This window comes from Castanea sativa, chromosome 6 (assembly GCF_040712315.1).
Source record: "Castanea sativa cultivar Marrone di Chiusa Pesio chromosome 6, ASM4071231v1".
In the NCBI taxonomy this organism is placed as follows: domain Eukaryota; kingdom Viridiplantae; phylum Streptophyta; class Magnoliopsida; order Fagales; family Fagaceae; genus Castanea; species Castanea sativa.
The window spans coordinates 28,380,914-28,402,070 of NC_134018.1; the positions used below are offsets into that span (position 1 = coordinate 28,380,914).

At 35.1% G+C, this 21,157-nt stretch overlaps 2 protein-coding genes across 3 annotated transcripts; both read left to right on the forward strand.

The window, feature by feature from the left end:
* Nucleotides 1–6,196: 6,196 nt before the first annotated feature.
* On the forward strand, nt 6,197–13,003 carry LOC142639130 (heat shock protein 90-6, mitochondrial). Of its 2 annotated transcripts, none has more exons than XM_075813241.1 (20): nt 6,197–6,447; nt 7,068–7,259; nt 7,341–7,414; nt 8,418–8,543; nt 8,631–8,724; nt 8,823–8,906; nt 8,998–9,141; nt 9,233–9,346; nt 9,487–9,546; nt 9,679–9,750; nt 9,847–9,951; nt 10,203–10,343; nt 10,442–10,534; nt 10,626–10,703; nt 10,926–11,180; nt 11,272–11,374; nt 11,731–11,905; nt 11,992–12,097; nt 12,208–12,297; nt 12,553–13,003. In XM_075813241.1, exons 1-20 carry the CDS (start codon nt 6,337–6,339, stop codon nt 12,721–12,723), a joined length of 2,388 nt encoding a protein of 795 aa, XP_075669356.1. In that variant the 5' UTR covers nt 6,197–6,336; the 3' UTR covers nt 12,724–13,003. The 2 variants fall into 2 exon arrangements, with proteins under 2 accessions (XP_075669356.1, XP_075669355.1); XM_075813240.1 differs by having other exon boundaries at nt 6,198–6,447; nt 9,676–9,750.
* A 3,609-nt stretch (nt 13,004–16,612) lies between these two features.
* LOC142639158 (OBERON-like protein) lies at nt 16,613–20,929 on the forward strand. The gene is made up of 3 exons (XM_075813278.1): nt 16,613–16,796; nt 17,871–19,023; nt 19,857–20,929. The coding sequence occupies exons 2-3, from the start codon at nt 17,886–17,888 to the stop codon at nt 20,471–20,473; spliced, it is 1,755 nt and encodes a 584-aa protein (XP_075669393.1). The 5' UTR covers nt 16,613–16,796; nt 17,871–17,885; the 3' UTR covers nt 20,474–20,929.
* Nucleotides 20,930–21,157: the final 228 nt, after the last annotated feature.

Here is a 21,157-nt window from a genome sequence, read left to right on the forward strand (position 1 = left end):
AAATTCCTAACTTCTTCCTAACTTTCTTTATTTCTTTATTTGTGAGGTATTTTCAAATGAATAAAATAGGAAGCTCCAAAGCTTTCCTTAGAGTTTCGATCATGGCTTTTCAAGCATTGGTTGAAACTTTAAGGTGAGAGGAGCCCATTTTTGCTTTTTTAAGGAGTTAACAAGTTAGAGAAAAGATGTGTCTTGTCTTTCTTCTTGAGCCAACATCCGTAAGTTGTTTAAGAAAATGATAGAATTTAGGTATGGTTCCTTAGGTTTCCCAACTAAATCAACACACATGGCTGATTTTTCCAACTCATCTTAAAGCCTAAATTTTCATGACCAAACCCAAGAACCCAATTCATGGCCACTAAAACACAACGAAACCATGACCAACCCACAACTACCACCCACTAAAACCCAGCTCCATCACTGTTTATCCCTTCACCCAAACCCAAGATCATCGGCATCTTGACCCATTACTCTTTTCCAACCCCAAACCTCCATAACTACCCCAACCCAAACCCAACAACCTACGGAAACCCAATTCTGTCACTAAACCCAAACCCAACAATCCATGACCAACTAACAACCACCACATATTTCTCTATCATTAAAGGTCAAAACCCTGTTTATCCCTTGGAAAAGCTGCATGCTCTAGTGAGTTTTTGGTTACAGATCATGGGTTTGAGAATATGGTGTTAATCATCTTCACGATGTAAGCAGCGAACATGGACATGGGCTTAGTGCCTCCAACAAGCTCGCAGAACACATTGAAGAGCATGGGCTTGGTTGGCAGATCTGGCTTTCTAGGCCATGTAGTTTGAATGAAGGTGAGTTCTGATTTTAGCGAGGGAGAGGAATGTTGGCAGTTGTGAGTGAAGAAGGAGAAATGTGGAGGTTGAACAAAATTAGAGAATATTCTAGAGAATGATTTTTCATATATTGCATAAAATGGCTAAATGAATTACAAGATAAGTCTCTGTTTATATTATATACATATGGAGGAGACAGAGAGAGAGAGACAGAGAGAGAGAGAAAGAGTAGCTTAAAAGTAGGAAAATCAGTTATAATAGGTTTAACAGCTATTCACATGTGCCTAATAGCAAGTGCTAACTAACTGACTAATAATCCAAACGCTACTTTCACATTTCCTTACTTAAATGATATGGTGTGTTTTGATGCTAGTCTTTTAACACTGAGCATTAAACTCTAAACAACACAATTGCATCCCATCATCCTTCATCTGCGGCAAAGGGACTTCTACCTTAATCTGGCTGCATCTTTTGCACATTCTGTTTTACATCCCCCCTCAAACTCATGGGGAAACGCCACGAGTTTGGATACAAGCCACAGAAATTGAGGAGAGGGAAGAACTTTAGTCAGAATATCAGTTAACTGATCCTGAGAAGCCACAAACTAAACTTGAAGATCATGTTGAAGAACTCTCTCTCTCTCTCTAACAAAGTGATAGTCCACTTCAATGTGCTTTGTGCAAGTATGTAAAACAGGATTGGAGGCAATGACAAGAGCAGAAACAGTATCACACCACAAGATTGGAGGAGCAAAAAGAAAGACACCAAAATCTTTAAGTAGCATCCTAATCCAACAAAGCTCAACAACTAAAGATGCTAGAGCTCGATATTTTGCCTCAGTGGAAGAACAAGAGACAATTGGTTGCTACTTTGCAGACCAAGTAATAGGGAAATTACGAAGAAACACCAGATTTCAAGAAATTGACCTCCTATTCATAGGATCTCCAACCCAATCAGCATCACTATAGGTATAGAGGGTTAAAGGACTAGGAGTAAATGCTAAACCTTGATGAAGAGTTCCTTGAAGATACCTCAAAATCCTTTTAACAACTTGATGATGATTAGCTGTTGGAGAGCTCATAAACTTATAGGCCTGCTAAACAGCAAATGATAAATCAGGCCAAGTAAAAGTAAGATACTACAAAACCCTACCATGCTTCTATAGAATGTAGGATCAACCAAAAGAGAACTGTCATTAGCAACAAGATACGCAGCCAGTGTGCATAGGGTCTTGCAGGGCTTACAATCAAATATAGAGATCCGATGAAATAGATCTAGAGTGTATTTAGTCTGTTGTACGAACAAGACTGATGGAGTATAGTCAATTTGGAGCCCTAAAAAGTAATACAACCTCTCGAAGTCCTTAAGATCAAAATCCTAACTTAAAGAACCAATAACTGTGGCAATAAAGGAAGGATGATTCCCTGTAACAATAATGGCATCTACATAGAGCAATAGGAACACAATATGTGAATCATGATTGTAGATAAATATATTTCCATCTACTCTAGAAGCTACAAAGCCAATATGCAGCAACTAAGTACAAAACCTTTCAAACCAAGCTCGAGGAGCTTGTTTTAGGCCATAAAAAGCCTTATGCAAAAGGCAAACACGATTGGGACAAGACTAATCAATATAGCCCTAAGGTTGAGCCATATACACCTCTTCTTTAAGCACACCATGTAGACAGATATTGCTCACATCTAATTACTTCAAAAACCACCCATATGTAACTGTAAAAGCCAAAAGTAAGCTGGCAGTAGCTGGCTTTACCACAGGGCTAAAAGTCTCTTCATTGTCTAAACCATTTTGTTGAAAGAACCCCCTAGCCACTAGCCTAGCTTTATACCTGGCTATAGTCCCATCACTATTCCTTTTGTGCTTATACACCCATTTGCAAGTAACTATATTTTTATCAGCAAGTGGAGAAACAAGTGACTAAGTCTGCTGTCTAAGGAATAAGTGAAATTCTGAATCCATAGTAGCAACCCATTGAGGATATTTTGTAGTCACAGCAAAGGATGGGGGCTCCTAATATGTGTAATCAGTGGTGACTTGAAGAACTTTAGGCTTGTGTATACCAAGTTTAGATTTGGTGATCATGGGGTGTATCTTCACAAGAATAGAAATATCAAGGGAAGGTGAAGAAGAAGAAGATAAACTAGAATTAACATTAGGAATGGAAGAAGACAACAATGAAGTTGAATCAAAAGGTGAAAGTTGAATAGGTGGATCAGGTACACAAGAGATAGGAGTAGAAGAATGAAGAAGATCCGAAACAAAGATAATCAAGTGAAGAATCAGAAAGAGTACAAGTAGAGCTAGATGAAGTCGGAGTATAATAAGATGATGAAGTAGATGTAGAAGTGTTTGGAAACCATTTTGAATCAAGAATAGCAGTTGAGAAAGGAACATGAGAAATGATGAGATCAGACTTATTTGCAAAAGGAAACACATCTTCATTAAAAAATGCATAGCAAGCTATGTAAACAGTGTTAGTACTAAGGTCCAAGCACAGATTCCCTTTGGTCAAAAAATAATATCTTAGAAACACACACTTAACAAACCTAGGCTGAAGTTTATTCTTATTATAAGGCCTAAGGTATGGATAGCAGGCACATCCAAAGGTCCTAAGGGCGGTAAGAGGAGGTGGCATAAAATTGACATTTTCCCAAGGAGAAACTAGACCTAGGACAGAAGAAGGCAACCTATTAATCTGAAAAGAGGCAGTGGAAAAGGCATAAGACCATAAATTGAATGGTAGGTGAGACTGGTATAACAAAGCCAAGTCAGTTTCTACAATATGCCTATGTTTTCTCTCTGAAATGTCATTCTGTTGAGGTGTATGTGAACAAGAAGTTTGATGGAGTGTAACATGGTCAAAACAAAAAGACTTAAACTGAGCATTGATATATTCTCCACCATTATCAGACCTTAGTATCTTGATTTTAGAAGAGCATTGAATCTTCCCTGTAGGTAAATCTTGAATAAAGAATCTGTAAGAATCAAAATATCAAAAAGCATTGTTTTGCAAACAAAGCTTATGAACATATAAGAAATTGGATGCAAGATTAGGAACTCTAAGTATACCATCAAGCCTAAAATTATGAGAAGTACACAACTCACCACTACCAATATGAGTAACAGGTAGTTCTTGACCATTACCAACAATCACTATTTCAGATCCTGAAGTAGGTTATTGTTGCAGTGAAAGATTAGCCAAGTTAGGTGTTACATGATTAGAATAGCTAGTCTCTGTGAGCCAACCATTTGCAACATGAACTTAAGAGGAATTGGCTACCATTGCTGCAAGTTTCGATGGAGCATGCTTGCCTTGAAATTAAAAATCCATCTTGTAGTAGCAACCAAAGCCACATGTCTATTCTTTCCACATATTTGACATTGTGGTCGTTGAGTCTGACCTTGAAAGCCTGAAGATTTTGATTGACCAGACTGATTAGGCTAAGATAAACTATTATTGAAGCCTCCATTTGGACTAGCATTGTAACCACTAGTGCTAGCAGTGAAATTGCCTCTACCTCCATATCCTCCAGGACCTCTCTGACTATTGTTTCTCCTTCTTCCTCTACCAAAACCTTGAGATTGGTAATTAGCAACCATTGCCATGGATGTAACATCAACCACACCAGACATTTTCTTAATTGCCCTTTCTTCAGCATTGAGAAGAGTATCAAGTTCCTCTACAAAAAGAACATCACTATGAGTCCTTATAGCAGAACTAAATGAATCATACTCTGATGGCAAACAATCAAGAGCAACATGAAGCAATCTTGATCATCAAGAATCACTGATACAACAGCCAATTTATCCTTAATTTGCTTGATTTTCTAAAAGTACACATCAATGGAATCTATACCTTTCTTCATAGCATTTAACTCATTTTTGAGACTCATCACTCTAGATCTAGAAACTGAAGCAAAACGCTTTTCTAAAACCTTCTATACACCTCTACTTGACTTCTGTCCCACAGTGAGAGCAAGAACATAAGGAGAAAATGTAGAATAAAGGAAGGTGAACAATGCTTGTTCACGATTCTTCCAATTGAGAAAAGCAAGATTCTTAGTAGTAACATTACCAGAGGAATTCTTCAAGAATTGATCTGGTGCCATAGCAGACTCATCTATGGCATCGATCATAGAGTATGTCTTCAAAATTACTTTAATCTGATGCTTCCAAACAATGTAATTGGAGTAATCAAGCTTCACAATCATCATAGATGACATGTTTGAGAGTAGCTGTAGTGAGGGATTGATGTGTGTAATGAAATTAGCCATTGTAGGTATAGTAGTTGAGGTTGAAGAAGAATTTGGATTCATAGAAGCCATGGAAGCAAGGCTCTGATGTCATGAACAATTTTAGAGAGTATTTTAGAGAATACCATTTTCTCTCTCCCTTGTGTGTGTGTGTACATGTGTTTGTTTTTCAAAAAAAAAAAAAAGAATGGGTAATTTTGTGTAGAGTAAATTGCTCCACTCTACCTTAAAAGTTACCATGGTTTTTGAGTGGAGTTATGGTGTATTTTTGTGTTAGAACAACTTTCCCCCTCCCTTGTGTGTGTGTGTGTGTTTTTTTTAAAGGTTGCTATCTTATTTCACTAATACACACACACACACACACACACACACACACACACACACTAAGTTCAATGAATCAGTAAATAGTAAAAAAAAAAACTGTTTGAATTTTGAAGGGTAAAATGCAAAACTGACCCTCTAAATTTCTTCAGATTTCACTTTAGTCCTCTAACTTTGCTTTTGTTCATTTTAGTCTTTCAAGTTTATTTAATTAAGGTTTTTCCATCAACTTTTGTTATATGTTATTTTTTACAAATTTTTTGAATTAAAAAAATCAATTAATGATTGAAAAATATTTTTCAGATTTTTTTTTCAAAATTTTTTAACAAAAGTTAACGGAAGGGACTTAATTGAATAAATCTGAAACTTAGAGGATTGAAATGAACGAAAGTAAAGTTGGAGAACTGAAATGAAATCTGAAAAAAATTAGAGGGTTAATTTTGCATTTTAGCCAATTTTGAACCAACAATATACCAATAGCGTAAATAGTAAAAATAAAAACTGGAAAAAAAAAAGACTAAAAAAAAAAAAAATCCAATCATACTATTTTGTTTTGATTTTTTTTTTTTTTTTTTTGAGAACTATCCAATCATACTTGATGATACAGTGCTGCAATATTCCTACATAAAAAAATAAAATAAAAAGTGCTGCAATATTGCCAATGGGGGCTAGCAAGAGTGGAGGATCCACTTGATAAAAAAAAAAAAAAAAAAAACGAAGGCCCAACCCAAGTAGTAGTACGCATCAATCTTCTTGTCAGGGATATACGTAAATGACGAAAATGCCCCAATCTCCAGAACCTTCCCAAAGCCCTCTGTCTGTCTCTCTCAGAAATTCAGAAACCCCTACTAAAACCCTAACACCCCACCCCTTCTCTCGCTCTCATTCTCACTCTTTCTCTGACTCTGTTCTGCTCTGTTTTTTTTCTTCCCAAAACAATGCACAGGCTCACTCGCCGCTCCGTCTCTGCTATCCTGCGCACCGGTGGTGGCGCACGTTACCGTAACTGCGCGGCTCCGATCTCCTGCTCCGTTCCCATCTTCGACTCCGTACGCTCTCCATCTCCCCTAGTCATGTCTAAAAGAAGAAAACAAAAGTGTTGCTTTTTGGGTTATTTCTACTGTAAAATTTTTTTATGAAATTTAGACATGGGTTTTCGTTTCCGTGCATTTTATTTCTTGTGTGTGTCGTGTCGGTGTCAGCCAATGAAACCTTTTGTTTGCATAAAGTGATCAAATTTATATCTGGGTTTTCGTTTTATATCTGTGTGTATATTCGGAAATAACTGTTTTGCTTAGACAACCATGTGGTTGTGCTCATATGGATTTCAGTTTATCTACAATTGACGAAGTATGTAGTTGATCTCAATTCTCGGTGATATCGGACGTTTCTACTTCAATAATGCATTCATTTCCATGACGGCCTAAGCAATTCATGCCTGAGGGCTGTCATTTTTTGCACATTGACCCAAATAGAATTGGAAGTAGGACATATGGTTTGCATATTTCATTAAGTACAAGTTTTGATGATGTATCATTGTTTTTTTTTATATAATTTCTGCCGCTTAATGTTTATGTATATGTTACGATTGCTTGCAAGACTTAGTTTATTGCTTCATGTATTTGTACTGCGTTGCCAATTTTCTGGGGGCTTTTTTGATAATGAAAAGGTGGGAGAGGGCGAGTCAAGAAGCCGATGGTACTCGGTGTTACTTCCCAAGAGAAGTGATACCGTCAAATCTTTGAGTCAAGTACAGCATCTGAAGGATACACTGTTTTTGGGCAAGAGATATGAGTCCACTTCTGCCGCATCCGATGCATCGGCCACTCCACCAGCTGAGAGATATGAGTATCAAGCAGAGGTACATTATGGCTGATTAGATTTTATATTGCGGTTTAAATGGTTTAAAACGAACTTTCTTATGCTTCTGTCTGTGTTGCAGGTCAGTCGCCTTATGGACCTCATAGTTAACAGCTTGTACAGCAACAAAGAGGTGTTTCTTCGGGAGCTTATCAGGCATGTTTTGATCTGTCTCTTTTCTCTAAGATTTATGCATGGGTGATTCCAAAATTATTTTGATAAGTGGGTAAATTGTGGTTCAAGTCCGAATACTGCAACTGGCAGAGCAGAGGCAAGCATTATTAAAAATTTCAGACAGCATCTCTCATAGTGTTTCATATTTAATGAACATTGGTGGCTACATTGTGGACAGTGGTGTGGGGTCAGATTCTTTCAATTGATAATCTTGTGAAATAGGATTTTTCCCTAGTTAATCAGTGCTGTATGTGTCAGTGTTGTGGGCAATCAATGGATCATCTTTTGCTTTATTATGAGTTTGCCCATGCGTTGTGGAGTGAAGTGTTTGATATGTTTGGGATTCCGTGGGTTATGGCGGAGAGGGTTGTTTCTCTTTTGTTTGGTGGGTGAAACTGGTTGGGGAAACACTCCTCAGAATTGGTGCCGGAGTGTCTGATGTGGTTAATATGGAAGGAATGAAACTGCCACACTTTTGAGGATGTTGAGAGACCTTTTGATCATTTGAAGTCTTTGCTAATCCAGACTTTGTCTGATTGGTCTCAGGCATGGGGTTTTACGCATTGTTTCCAGCACTCTATTAGTTTCACTATATGATGTGATTGTAATTGTTTTAGATACTTTGTTTTTACCATTGTGAACATGGAGTACTTATTTCTTTCTCAATAAATTCTTATTACTAATAATTAAATAAATAAATAAATGGCTACATGGAGTCTAGTTTGAAGATTTATTTTTCAACTCCTGAAATTGATTTTTCTCTGGTTTTCGTGTGTGAGATAATTCTTGTGTCAAGAATTATGCTTGTGATTGTAATAGATAACTGCTTGGGTTTAAAATGGGTGGGTGCTTGTGCTTGTTCCCCAGCATTGAACTTTGTAGTCTGGGAAAAAAAAAATCAACTTTCAAGAAAATTAAAGTTATTTTTGAGTTAGATGATGCTGTCATGCTGATTATTCCAAAATGTGGTTTGTTACGTCCACAGCAATGCAAGTGATGCCTTGGACAAGCTGCGGTTTCTCAGTGTTACACAGCCTGATCTTTTGAAGGGAGGTGTTGAACTTGATATTCGTATTCAAACTGATAAGGAAAATGGGATTGTTACTATCACGTAAGCTTCGTGAGCAACAATAACTATTTTTTTAAATGAACTTCCTACCCTTTCTTTGCAGTATGAAATCTGTTTTTCTATATGCAGTGATACCGGCATTGGTATGACTCAACAAGAACTTGTTGACTGCCTTGGAACTATTGCGCAAAGTGGAACCGCAAAGTTCTTGAAAGCATTGAAGGTCTAATCCTTTTTTAAACACACTCTTAATTTTCCTCATTCCAAGTGCTTTGGTCAGAGTCATGTATTTACCTAAAAGAAATTCGATTTGTTTTACAGGATAGCAAGGATGCTGGCGGGGACAACAATTTAATTGGTCAATTTGGTGTGGGATTTTATTCAGCATTTCTTGTTTGTGATAGAGTATGTACTCTACTGAGGATTTAACAATTATTTTTAACATTTGAATTAATTATATTGTTACCTTTAATTATGTATCTATTGTTATTTGAAGGTTGTTGTCTCAACAAAGAGCCCAAAATCTGATAAACAATATGTGTGGGAAGGAGAGGCCAATGCGAGCTCCTACACCATTCGGGAAGAAACAGACCCTGAGAAGCTTCTTCCTATAGGAACCTGCCTTACACTACATCTTAAGGTCATTTAAGAAACTTCATTGTTAAAGAGTAGTTTTTATCTCTTTATCATTTCCGAGCTAACCTCCTGCTCTATCTCATTCCCACTTTCAGCGTGATGACAAAGGTTTTGCACATCCAGAACGGATTCAGAAGCTTGTGAAAAACTACTCACAATTTGTTTCGTTCCCAATATACACCTGGCAGGAAAAGGGATTCACTAAAGAAGTATGGCTATCTGTTTGTGTAACATGTTATCATAAGTAAAATGATTGAATGAACCCTCGGCATTTTTATAGGTTCCTCTTACTTTTACATTAACTAGTAAATTTGGCGTATTGTGTAATTATCCCCCGGCTCTGATTCAGGTTGAGGTTGATGAGGATCCAGCTGAAACCAAAAAGGATGGACAAGATGAGCAACCTGAGGTAGGTAGCTCCTTTTTTTTTTTTTTCTGTACTACTATGTAAAGCATGCCTTTAATTTATTATGCGTGTATCTGAAATTATGACTGGTATCTTAAGTGCATCTGATCCATGACTTTTATATTGTGACAGAAGAAGAAAAAAACAAAGACTGTTGTTGAGAAGTACTGGGACTGGGAGCTCACTAATGAGACCCAACCAATATGGGTGAGCTTAAGATTTCTTTATTTGCATCTTTGATGTGCTTGAAAAAATTCCATACATATACTGTACACCAACTAATTATGCTGTTTATATTTGCAGCTTCGCAACCCAAAGGAAGTCACAACTGAGGAATATAATGAATTCTACAAGAAAACTTTTAATGAATATTTGGATCCATTGGCATCTTCACACTTTACAACAGAGGTAATAAATTATTAAGTTCTTGTATAGTAGCGATTAGAAAACTTTTACTTGTTCTGAGTTTCCTTTTGCTTTTTGAAGTCTTCTAGACAAGTTTTTTGGTGTTATTTGCTTCAAAAACTGGGCACTAATTAGCCATGATTAAATGAGCAAACTTCAGCTGAGACTTTACAATCAATGAAAGATGTGTAATTTTTTAAGCACCTGTTCTTACATTATGGTGCCTGTATATTTCTTTGTGAGCTGTTTTGCAGGGTGAGGTAGAATTTCGGTCTATTCTCTATGTGCCGGCCATTGCTCCCATGGGAAAGGATGACATAGTCAATCCCAAGACCAAAAATATAAGGCTTTACGTGAAACGGGTGTTCATTTCAGATGACTTTGATGGAGAACTGGTATAATAATGGCTAAAGTTTGGAAAAGAGAGGAATCCAGTTTCCTCAAAATTTTGAAGTGTTTGTGATGCTAATTTTTTTCATTTTTGCTCTAATAGTTCCCACGATATTTAAGCTTTGTCAAGGGTGTTGTGGACTCTAATGACCTGCCACTCAATGTCTCACGTGAAATTCTTCAAGAGAGTCGAATAGTAAGAAATATTTATCTTTTTAAAGTTTTGGAGGGCTTGTAAGATTCTTTAGATGTATCATACTAATTTGTGTTTCTATGCTGTACTAAAGGTACGAATAATGAGGAAGCGTTTGGTTCGGAAGGCCTTTGACATGATTCTGGGTATATCCATGAGCGAGAACAAAGATGTATGTCCTCTTCTCGTATTGTTTCCTTTTATATTGTATACAAACAAGTTCCAAAGGTAACTGAATGTTTTTACTCCTCTTGCTCTCTTTCTTGCTCACTGTGTGTGTGCCTGGTCAATGTAAGAAAAAGTACAGTTTTTGCCAACCCATCTGTGGCAAGTTGTTGAGCACTATATCTTTCCATTATTTTAAAAAAATTTACACATTCTCTGTTTGCTGTAGGATTATGACAAGTTTTGGGAAAACTTTGGCAAGCACTTGAAATTGGGATGCATTGAAGATCGTGAAAATCATAAGCGTATTGCTCCATTGCTTCGATTTTTCTCTTCCCAAAGTGTGGATGAGTTGATCAGCTTGGACGAGTATGTTGAGAACATGAAACCTGAACAGAAGGATATCTATTATATGGCTGCTGACAGTGTGACAAGTGCTAGGAACACACCCTTCCTGGAGAGACTTCTTGAGAAGGATCTTGAAGTAAGTGCCCACCTCCATATTAATCTAATTTTTCTATACTATATTTTTCGTCTAGTGCTTATGTATGCTTTTCTCGGTTCTGTTGTTGTAGGTGCTGTTCTTAGTTGACCCTATTGATGAGGTTGCCATCCAAAACCTCAAAGCATACAAGGAGAAGAATTTTGTAGATATTAGCAAGGAAGATTTGGATTTAGGTTAGTTTGTTGAAACTCTCTGTGATTCTTGTAATACTCTTCTTGTGTGGGAGGCCTTTGCTTCCCTCGAATATGCTTATAAAAAAAATATTTTAAAAAAGCTTTCTTTTTTATTGGATCAATGACACTTTAGTTTAGAGATTAAAGTTGTCATGATTTATCAGCCATCTTGTTCACCGGAAACCTGGATGATTAATAACAGGGATTGGTGAATGGTTATGAGTAAGATAGAGTAATAAAATGTTCTATGACCATTTATGAAATGTGGAAAGAATTTATTGTTCCATAACTGAATGGTAGAATCTTTGGCTTCCACTTAGGTCAGTTTAGTGAAACATGATTTGAAATTTGTGCAGGTGATAAGAATGAGGAAAAAGATAAGGAGATAAAGCAGGAGTTTGGCCAAACTTGTGATTGGATTAAAAAACGCTTGGGTGATAAGGTTGCTAGTGTTCAAATTTCTAATCGTCTGAGCTCTTCACCCTGCGTTCTTGTATCTGGCAAGTTTGGTTGGTCTGCCAACATGGAGAGGTAAATTTCTTCTCATTTTTTTATTCTAAATACCGTCCTTTTGGAAAGTTTCTAACATGGTCTAGGTCTCATTGATTTCCTTGCAGGCTAATGAAGGCACAAACTGCTGGTGATACCTCTAGCTTGGATTTCATGAGAGGGAGAAGGGTCTTTGAGATCAATCCTGAACACCCAATCATCAGAAACTTGAATGTACAGTGAAAAAAAAGAAAGCCAGCTACACGCATACACAAGCGCGCACACACACACACCATATGTCTTCTTACGCAACCTTAATAATATCTTTCAACATTATTTTGCAGACTGCATGCAAGAGTAACCCAAATGATGAAGATGCTCAGAAAGCCATTGATCTTTTGTATGATGCAGCCTTGGTTTCTAGTGGTTTTACTGTGAGTATTCCTTTCTTTTCTCTAGTGGTTTTAAGAAGCTATAGCCATTTCTTCAGTTTAATTGGCTGTGCCGGTATCTAGGTGTGGGGCATGCATGTGTGCCCCAACAAATATAGTCCCACCTTAGAAGAAAATCTAATTGTCAACTTCTATTGTTGGTTTTTGCACTTGTTATGATGTATGCTATATTCTATTTAAATTATTTTTTTTTTTTTGATAAACTATTTAAATTAACTTAAAGCTCCTTTGATGCAGCCTGAAAACCCAGCACAGCTTGGCGGGAAGATATATGAAATGATGGATATAGCTCTTTCTGGCAAATGGTCAACCCCTATTGAGGCTCAGCATCCAGGAGCCATCTCCAACAACACAGAAACAGTTGAAGCTGAGGTGGTTGAACCTGTTGAAGCCGGTAGCCAAAAATGAAGATCCATATATTGTAATATTTTTATTTTATTTTCGTATTTCACCTTTATACGCCATGCTGTTGGCACTGCCTTAATTTTGAGGTCTTAGTTTATAAATGTTAGGGAGAATTTTGGGTGTAATGTAGAATTGATTGGATGTATTGACAACAGTTTAGCAGTCATCAAAGTTTTAAACTCTATGTTGTGATTTCATAATCGGTTGAAATGTCCTGCCCAATTTGTTTAGGGACAGGCCCCATGTTTTTTTTTTTTACTTTATTATTATTATTTTTTTGTTACTTGTTTTTATTTTTTATTTTTTTTTTGTCAACGTTTAGACTAATTAAACTGGTTGCAAGTCAAATTATTGAATTTCAATGGCATGCATCATATCATAATTGTTAAACCTAAAAGCATATAGTTTTTGATGGCAACTGGGGTAAGAATTTTGTAAAAGGCTATTTTTTGATGGTATGCTCTTTTTTCTTTTTCTTTTTTTGGTACCACTAAGCTTTTTAAGTTTCAATTAAATTATTCAAATTCTTTATTCTCTTAAAGGAGATTATTATGATAATCAAAACTCATAGCAAATTTATATTGAATATGTATAATTTATTTTTTAAATTTTATTTTAGATTATTTGTTCTTCTAAACAATTAAACATATTCAAAAAGTAATTTTCATCACTCTATTTTTTTTAATGTATAATTTTTAAAAAATTTTTTGCTAAAATTTTTTTAATGTTTTTTTTAATATTATTATTCTTTTTTAAAATTATCCTTATTCTTCTAACTATTTGTTATTATGTATTATATTTTCTAATTTCTTTTGGTACAACTAAAATTTTTAAGCTTTCAAGTTATTATTTAAATTCTCATTCTCTTGTGGTTATTATGATAATCAAAACTTATCCTATAAGTACAATTGATATTACTCAAATAATTTCAACAAAAATGTCTTTTTTTCAATTTTTTTTTTCATTTTTATGTACACCGAATTGGACCAAAGTGAACTGAAATGAATCAGAGTAAAGTGAAAATAGTGGATCAAATTAGACCAAATAGACCGAATTGGATAGATGTGGGCCAAATGGACAGAATAGACCGAAGTGGATTGAATTGAACCGAAGTGGACTAACTTGGACTAAAGTGAACAAAGTAGACCAAATTGGACCGAAGTGAACGGAAGTAGACCAGATGGACCGAACAGGACCAATTTGATATGTTTCCTAATTTTTTTTCTTTACAACTAAAGTTTTTAAATTTCAAATATATTATTCAAATGTCTCATTCTCTTAAAGAATATTATCATGATAATCAAAACTCATCACAAAATTATACTTGATATTACTCAAATAATTGATATGCATATTCAAATACATAGCCAAGATTGTGTTTAGATTTATATTCAAATTCTCACTTCCAAAATTATTAAGTATTAAATCAAACAAAAATTAAACCAAAGTTATAAGAAGGAGAGAGGAAATGTGATAGGGAATTCAAAAAATACAACACCAAAAAGTATTAACCCAAAATAGAGTTATAGGAAATATAATGATTCGTCAAACTAAAGTATGGTTGCAAGAAAGAATAAAAAAACAAAACAATATTAATCAAGAACTTAATAAATGAAGCATAAAAATATCATTTCCTATATAATATTTATTGTAAGCTATGTTAGAAATTTGACAAATTTTTTCAATATCCAAACTTGCTCTTCCTAATATCAAAAGCATAGAAAACATATATAAAAAAAATGCATAAGCCAAAGAAAAAAAAAATGAAACAACTACTTTTAGGACCTAAAATACAACAAAGCCATATTCTGGAGAAAAAAAGGTTACCTCTAATACGTTAAACATTTCCTAAAACTATTTCATCTTCCTATATATCTTTACCAATATATCATGATATTATTTCGGGAGTGTTTTATTGTTATTATTCCTTTATGAGGTGGTATATCTTCTTTAAAATTATGTTAAACTTTTTAATTGAGCCCTAGAGAAATCAAGAGTCAATAACTATTAAGCCTGCGGTGGAGGACATTTTGTATTTTTTGTTAAAGCTTTTGATAATGTTTTTTTTTTTTTTTTTAGAGAAGGTAATGTATCAACTCATCTCTTAGCCAAATGGGCTGCCTTTTGAATTGGAATAGGCCAGTACCCATCTCTAATCTATCACCTTTAATCATTTAGGCTTTCATTATGATCCAGGCCCAATCTTGATCATAGCCCTTTATTTTTTAGTAAATAAAGTATTTATTCAGCAAAAAAGAAAAGAAGTCATGAGATACAAGGAGAGTGTAGCCATTTGGTGAAAAGAGAAGAAAATTGTCACTTTTGCGTAAAGTGAACATAATCATTTTGCCACAACCACAACTTTTAAAATCCAACTTTTATTCTATATAGAAATAGATTTTCACTACTTACTAATATGTGCAATCAATGAGTAATTTGACATAAAAATATTTGTATATGATACATATTTAATTTATTAGTATTAATATAAAAAAGGAGAAATTATAGAATTTTTAGGGGGAAAATACTTAATTTAATTAGAACTTGTGTATAAAATATTAACCCTAATTAGTAATTAGTTTAAACTATCATAATTTACCACTAATTATAATTTTAAAAACTTGATCAAAAATTATATATGAGAAGGATTATGTGAAAAAAAAGATTAAAATTTCAAAAAACTTATATATAATACTTTCATGAGTTTTTATTTAAGTCTTTCAATATTATTATATAAATTCCACTTACACTAAAAAGAAACTCCTTGTTGTTTAGGTTTTATGATAATGCGCAATCATAATAAAATAGAAGTCATAAGTTTCAAATCTTATCATGTGTGTGAGTGTGTGTGTGTATAGTTTTTAACACTATTTTTTCCTGGGTAATCTACATAAGTTCAAACTTCAAAGCTTGTCCCTGTCTACACAAAAAATCAGTTTGTGTTTTAGCCTGATGATAAAAAAAAGACACAATTATCAAAAAGTATATGTGATAAGTTTGAAATACTATTATATCTATATAAATAAATAAATAACTACCTATAAAAAATATTTATAATAAAAAAACTACAAAAATAATGGGCATTTTTAGGCATTTTTGTAAATTTTCCTATGCGTTTGTGTATTTATGAGAATCTAGAAAAAAATAATTAAACCCCTACAACTAGTAATAATAGTAAGGAAAAAGGAATTTCTTAAGTGCTTCTGGAGTATAATAAAATAGTACTCATTTTTCTCACATTCATGGTAGACCCAACATAAATTTAATTAATGGACCCTACCATGAATGTGAAAGAAATGAGCATCATTCTTCATGCTCCAAGAATACTTAAAAATTACTCAAGGAAAAATTACATTTTTAAACTTTATAATTTATGAGTGTAATAGATTAAGATTAAACCCAACACCAACACAATGTCATTTTTATTTATTTAAATGGGTTGAGGTTTGATTTGCTACTTTTTTAAATTCTCAATATTAAATATATTTACTTTTGAACAATAGTGTTAAATTTATTATTTTTAAAAGTAAAGAATTTAATTTATTATTACCTATATATCAAAATAGAAGATAAAAAGTATAGTATATAGTTTTTAAAAAGTAATTAATTTGTGGTGGTGATAATGGTAAGAAAGGGAAAGTAAAAGAGTTGAGGGAAAAAGGAAAAAGGAAAAGGAAAGGACAGATAAGCAGCGAGCAACAAAGAAAGTGAAACATACGGAACCGAGAGCAACGGTCCAGCAGCAAGAAAAGGGAACGCGCTAAGCCAGTCAACCCCAGGCCGAGCCGGTCACAACTAGCTAGCATTGAAACGTTGAAGAAAAACAACATGTAAAACGGACACCATATTGACCCAAACCAATATAGTACACTTTCTTCCTTCTTCATTTTTTTTTTTTTTTTTTTTCTTTTTGTATAAAAAATAAAGGGCAAAATCGGAACAAAAAAAAAACCCAAATCCAGTTTTAATTTAAGCAACTTTGAAGCTTCAACAACAACAACAACAACAACAACAGCAACTGCTCCATTTCATTTCATTCTTCAATTTCAGCTCCAACTTCCTCTAATCCTATCCTGGTGAGCGCTGACTATTTTCTCTCTTTCTCTTTGATTTCACGTTTATGTGCTGCTTTTTGTTTGGTTGCTCAGAAAATGATAAAATTTTGACTTTTCTTCGTCGTTCTTTTTTTCTCTTTTCTTTTTTCTTTTTTTCTTTCTTAAAAATAATCGATTTAATTTAAAGCTCTACTTTCTACACATGTTTAAGATGATATCATATCAGTAGGTTTTATTTCTCTCTAATTTTGATTCTACTGTATTTGGAGTTTATTATTACTTTTCCTGCGATTTCTCAGTTACCAAACAGAGGGCTAATACTTGTTCTCCAACTGATCTGTTGCACTGTGCCTGTTTCCTCTCTGATCTGCTACTCTTTTATTAAATATATATATTTTTTTAAATAGGGTAAATTGTTTTTTCTATTTAAAATTTAAAAAGCTTTTCTATTTTTTTTTTTTTTTTTGGTGAGCTATATTAGTTGCTTGTAGATCTGTGCTTGTGAGCTATATTTAACATTTGAATTTGTGTGCTGTGCTACTTTGTTATTTTACACAGCGATTCATCCATTGTATGATTTTATTGAACTATGTGTTTTGTTGAAAATAATATATATAATTTATTGAAATAGGGATGGATATTTTCTCTGGTACAAGAATCGATTTTAAGGGTTTGGATTTAGCTTAAAAGAGTGCACTGAAAATATCAATCAAAATAATTGAATTTATCTGAAGCTATAATATATTGGGAAAACAGTGGAAGATTGAGAATTAGTTGCTTCTCTTAGCCATTGGGCTTTCCATCTTTGTGTAATTTCCCTACTTTTGTTATGGATGATAGTTACATGCCCTCTTCACCAAAGAAAAATTGTATGTTTAGGGTTGGTGTCTTTTTGTGGATGTATGCATAGTGGGTGGTTTCTTTTTATGAGCAGAATTGTTTCTCTGATGCATGCGCTATGCTGTGGCTTTTCTATTTGACTGTTTAAATGGATTTCTTTGGTTTTTCATTAAGTTTGCTCTTTATTTTGGCCATTTTTGTAGATGTTGGTTAATGTTATTAAGTAGATACTCATTTTCTGATGGATATGTACAGGATAAGTGTTGATTGATGGGAACATCATCTGGTTCTAACATTCACCACCAGTCTTCATCGAAAATGCTGCCTCCACGTCAGCAACCGCGACCTGGAGGAATACAAACCTCTCTGTCCCTCGTTTCGTCAGATCCTCGCCTCTCCCCTGAGGAACCCAGATCAAATTCTGATCAAATTCGCGAGTCACCTACTGAGAGTGCCAGTTCTCGAGAAACTTGGCCTACTGCTGATGCCATTGTCACCAAGAAGATGATGGAGAATGGGAAAGCTGAGAATGATTGCCCTGAACAATCGGTTATTCGCCGTGTTTCTAGTGCAGATAAGATATCACTTCGGGACATAACAAGAGAGAGAGTTGACATGATCTCTGAAAAGATGCATCGTTTACCTGATGAATTTCTAGAAGAGATGAAGAATGGACTCCGAGTTATTCTCGAAGGGAATGGTGGTTCACAGCAAAGAGAGGAATTTTTGATGCTGCAGAAGTTTGTGCAAAATAGAAATGATTTAACTGCTAAGACTTTGATTAGAGCTCACAGAGTACAGCTTGAAATCCTTGTTGCTATTAATACTGGAATTCAGGCATTCTTGCATCCTAGTATCAGTCTCTCACAGACTTCCCTCATTGAGATCTTTGTGTACAAGAGGTGCAGAAACATAGCATGTCAAAACCAGCTTCCTGCCGAGGATTGTACCTGTGAAATATGCACCAATAGAAATGGTTTCTGCAATCTTTGCATGTGTGTAATCTGTAACAAGTTTGATTTTGAAGTAAATACCTGCCGTTGGATTGGGTGTGATTTGTGTTCACATTGGACTCATACAGATTGTGCTATTCGTGATGGACTCATTTGTATGGGACCTTCTGTCAAGAGTGGAGCTGGCCCACCTGAAATGGTTTTCAGGTGCCGAGCCTGCAATCGGACATCCGAGCTGCTTGGTTGGGTTAAAGATGTTTTCCAGCACTGTGCACCAGCCTGGGACCGAGAGGCTCTAGCGAGGGAACTTGATTTTGTTAGTAGGATCTTTCATGGAAGTGATGACCCCCGAGGGAGGAAACTCTTTTGGAAATGTGAGGATCTCAAAGAAAAAATGAAGTCTGGTATTGTGGAGTCATCAATAGCTTGCAGAGCAATACTAATGTTTTTCCAAGGTACACACAGTGTCAAGCATTCTAATTATCTTTACCATTGCGTGACATTGTTCATTGAATGGAGTTATTTGGATCACCTGATGAAATTATTCTCCCAAATCTGCATGCAAACTGTAACATGTGCTCTTCCATTGACGGATCATTTCTCTGTAGGGATGTTCATTTCTGCTACCTTGTGTATGGTTTGTTTGTTTTGTCCAATTGTCTAACTATTCAAGATATTTCCTTATTACATCTCACTATTGTAGTTACATCTTACATTTCTCACTCTATTTTGTATCTCCAACCCTTTAGAATTACCACTGCAAATGGAATGGTTTTCTGGCTTTGCTGACATTTTGAAATGGGTTTTTGTTAAAATTAGAGTATTACAGACCATTATGTTGTGTTTTATTAAGGGAATTTTCCATGGAATGAATTCATTGTTAAAGGGACAGTAAGACACATTTTGGGATTTTTATTGGACCTGATTTCTATCTGATTTCTGCATAACTAAAGCATGAATAGAAAGTATAAATGGTCTCGGGATGGTCAAAAGCCAACTTTTTGATAGGTTTAGACTAGATCTGAAAGCTATAGAATATGAAATTGATAGGAAAATCCAGTGCTTATGTGAATAGAATCAATGTGTAATTTCTGACTGGAATTATGCCTTGTAAAAATCCTGCGCACGTATCTGCTTGTCTTTGGTTTTCTTCTGCACATTTTTGCTGGTTTTAAAAGCCTATTTTTTTGGTTCTGGATTTCTTTTCATATTTATTATGGGGGATGTTTTCATTTTATTCAAATTTTCTTTTGGGGGGTGGTTCTGATATGCCTATGTCTTTATGAAGAGCTAGAGGCTGACTCTCCAAAGAGCTTGGAAAATGGGGAAGGTGGAAGGCTGATAGCCCCACAGGAGGCATGCAATCGAATTGCCGAAGTGGTGCATGAGGCCATAAGGAAGATGGAAATGGTGGCTGATGAGAAGATGAGGATGTACAAAAAGGCCCGCATGTCTCTTGATGCTTGTGACCGTGAGATTGAGGACAAGGCAAGGGAAGTAACAGAACTAAAGCTGGAAATGCAAAAAAAGAAGCTGCAGGTAGACGAGCTGGAGAGAATTGTGAGGCTTAAACAGGCAGAAGCTGATATGTTCCAACTTAAGGCCAATGAGGCAAAACGAGAGGCTGATAGGCTTCAAAGGATTGCTCTTGCCAAGTCAGACAAATCAGAAGAAGAATATGCTAGCAGTTACCTGAAACAACGGTTAAATGAGGCTGAGGCTGAGAAGCAGTATCTGTTTGAGAAGATTAAGCTGCAGGAGAGTTCTCGTGCATCACAGAGCAGTGGTGGGTCTGACCCTTCACAGATGCTGATGTATTCTAAAATCCATGATCTGCTATACAATGTTCCTCCTAAGGCAGACTCCCAGTCAAATGAACGCCACCCTTTTAGGACGAATCCCTGAGGAATGGTTCCTAGTGTATCACTTGTTAATGTTACAATATGATTAGTAGTCAAGTTGACCTTTCTGAACAAGTGCGGTTGAATTGCTGTTTGGTTTCATTTGATCTTTGAACATATTTATCGGTGTCTGTCTAAGGTGAAGCGTGTCAGTAAGAGATATTTGAAACTGAAAGTTGATTCTTCCATTGTTGTATTTACATAGATATGCTTTGGTGACCAAATGATGGCTGCTGTATATATCCGCTGGCTGAGTTAGTTTTTAGATATCCGACTTGAGAAAAAGAGGGAGAACTCTAGATGTATGCAACTATGCATAATGGGCTGCTTAATTTTTTCATGTGTTTTGTGACATTTTTATTTATTTAAGTTATAGTTTTGGCCCAAGGGTCGGATATTGAAACTATTGACCTCTGTTTGATGATGAATTTATAACATTTTTATAACGTGTTACAGATCATGATTTTTAATCTTCTGCTTTTTATTATGCTGGTCACCCTGTCCAGCAGGCTTGAAGGATCTGAGTTCCATTTGGAAACGTAATGGATGATTTAGTAATATTACATGATTCAGTAATAGTGCTCTTAAGATTGAATGACTTTCTGGAGATAATCTGGGCTAACTGCAGCTTCAGATAATTCATCATCGTTTGTTAATAAATGAACAAAGTTTGGATACAAATTTGGTT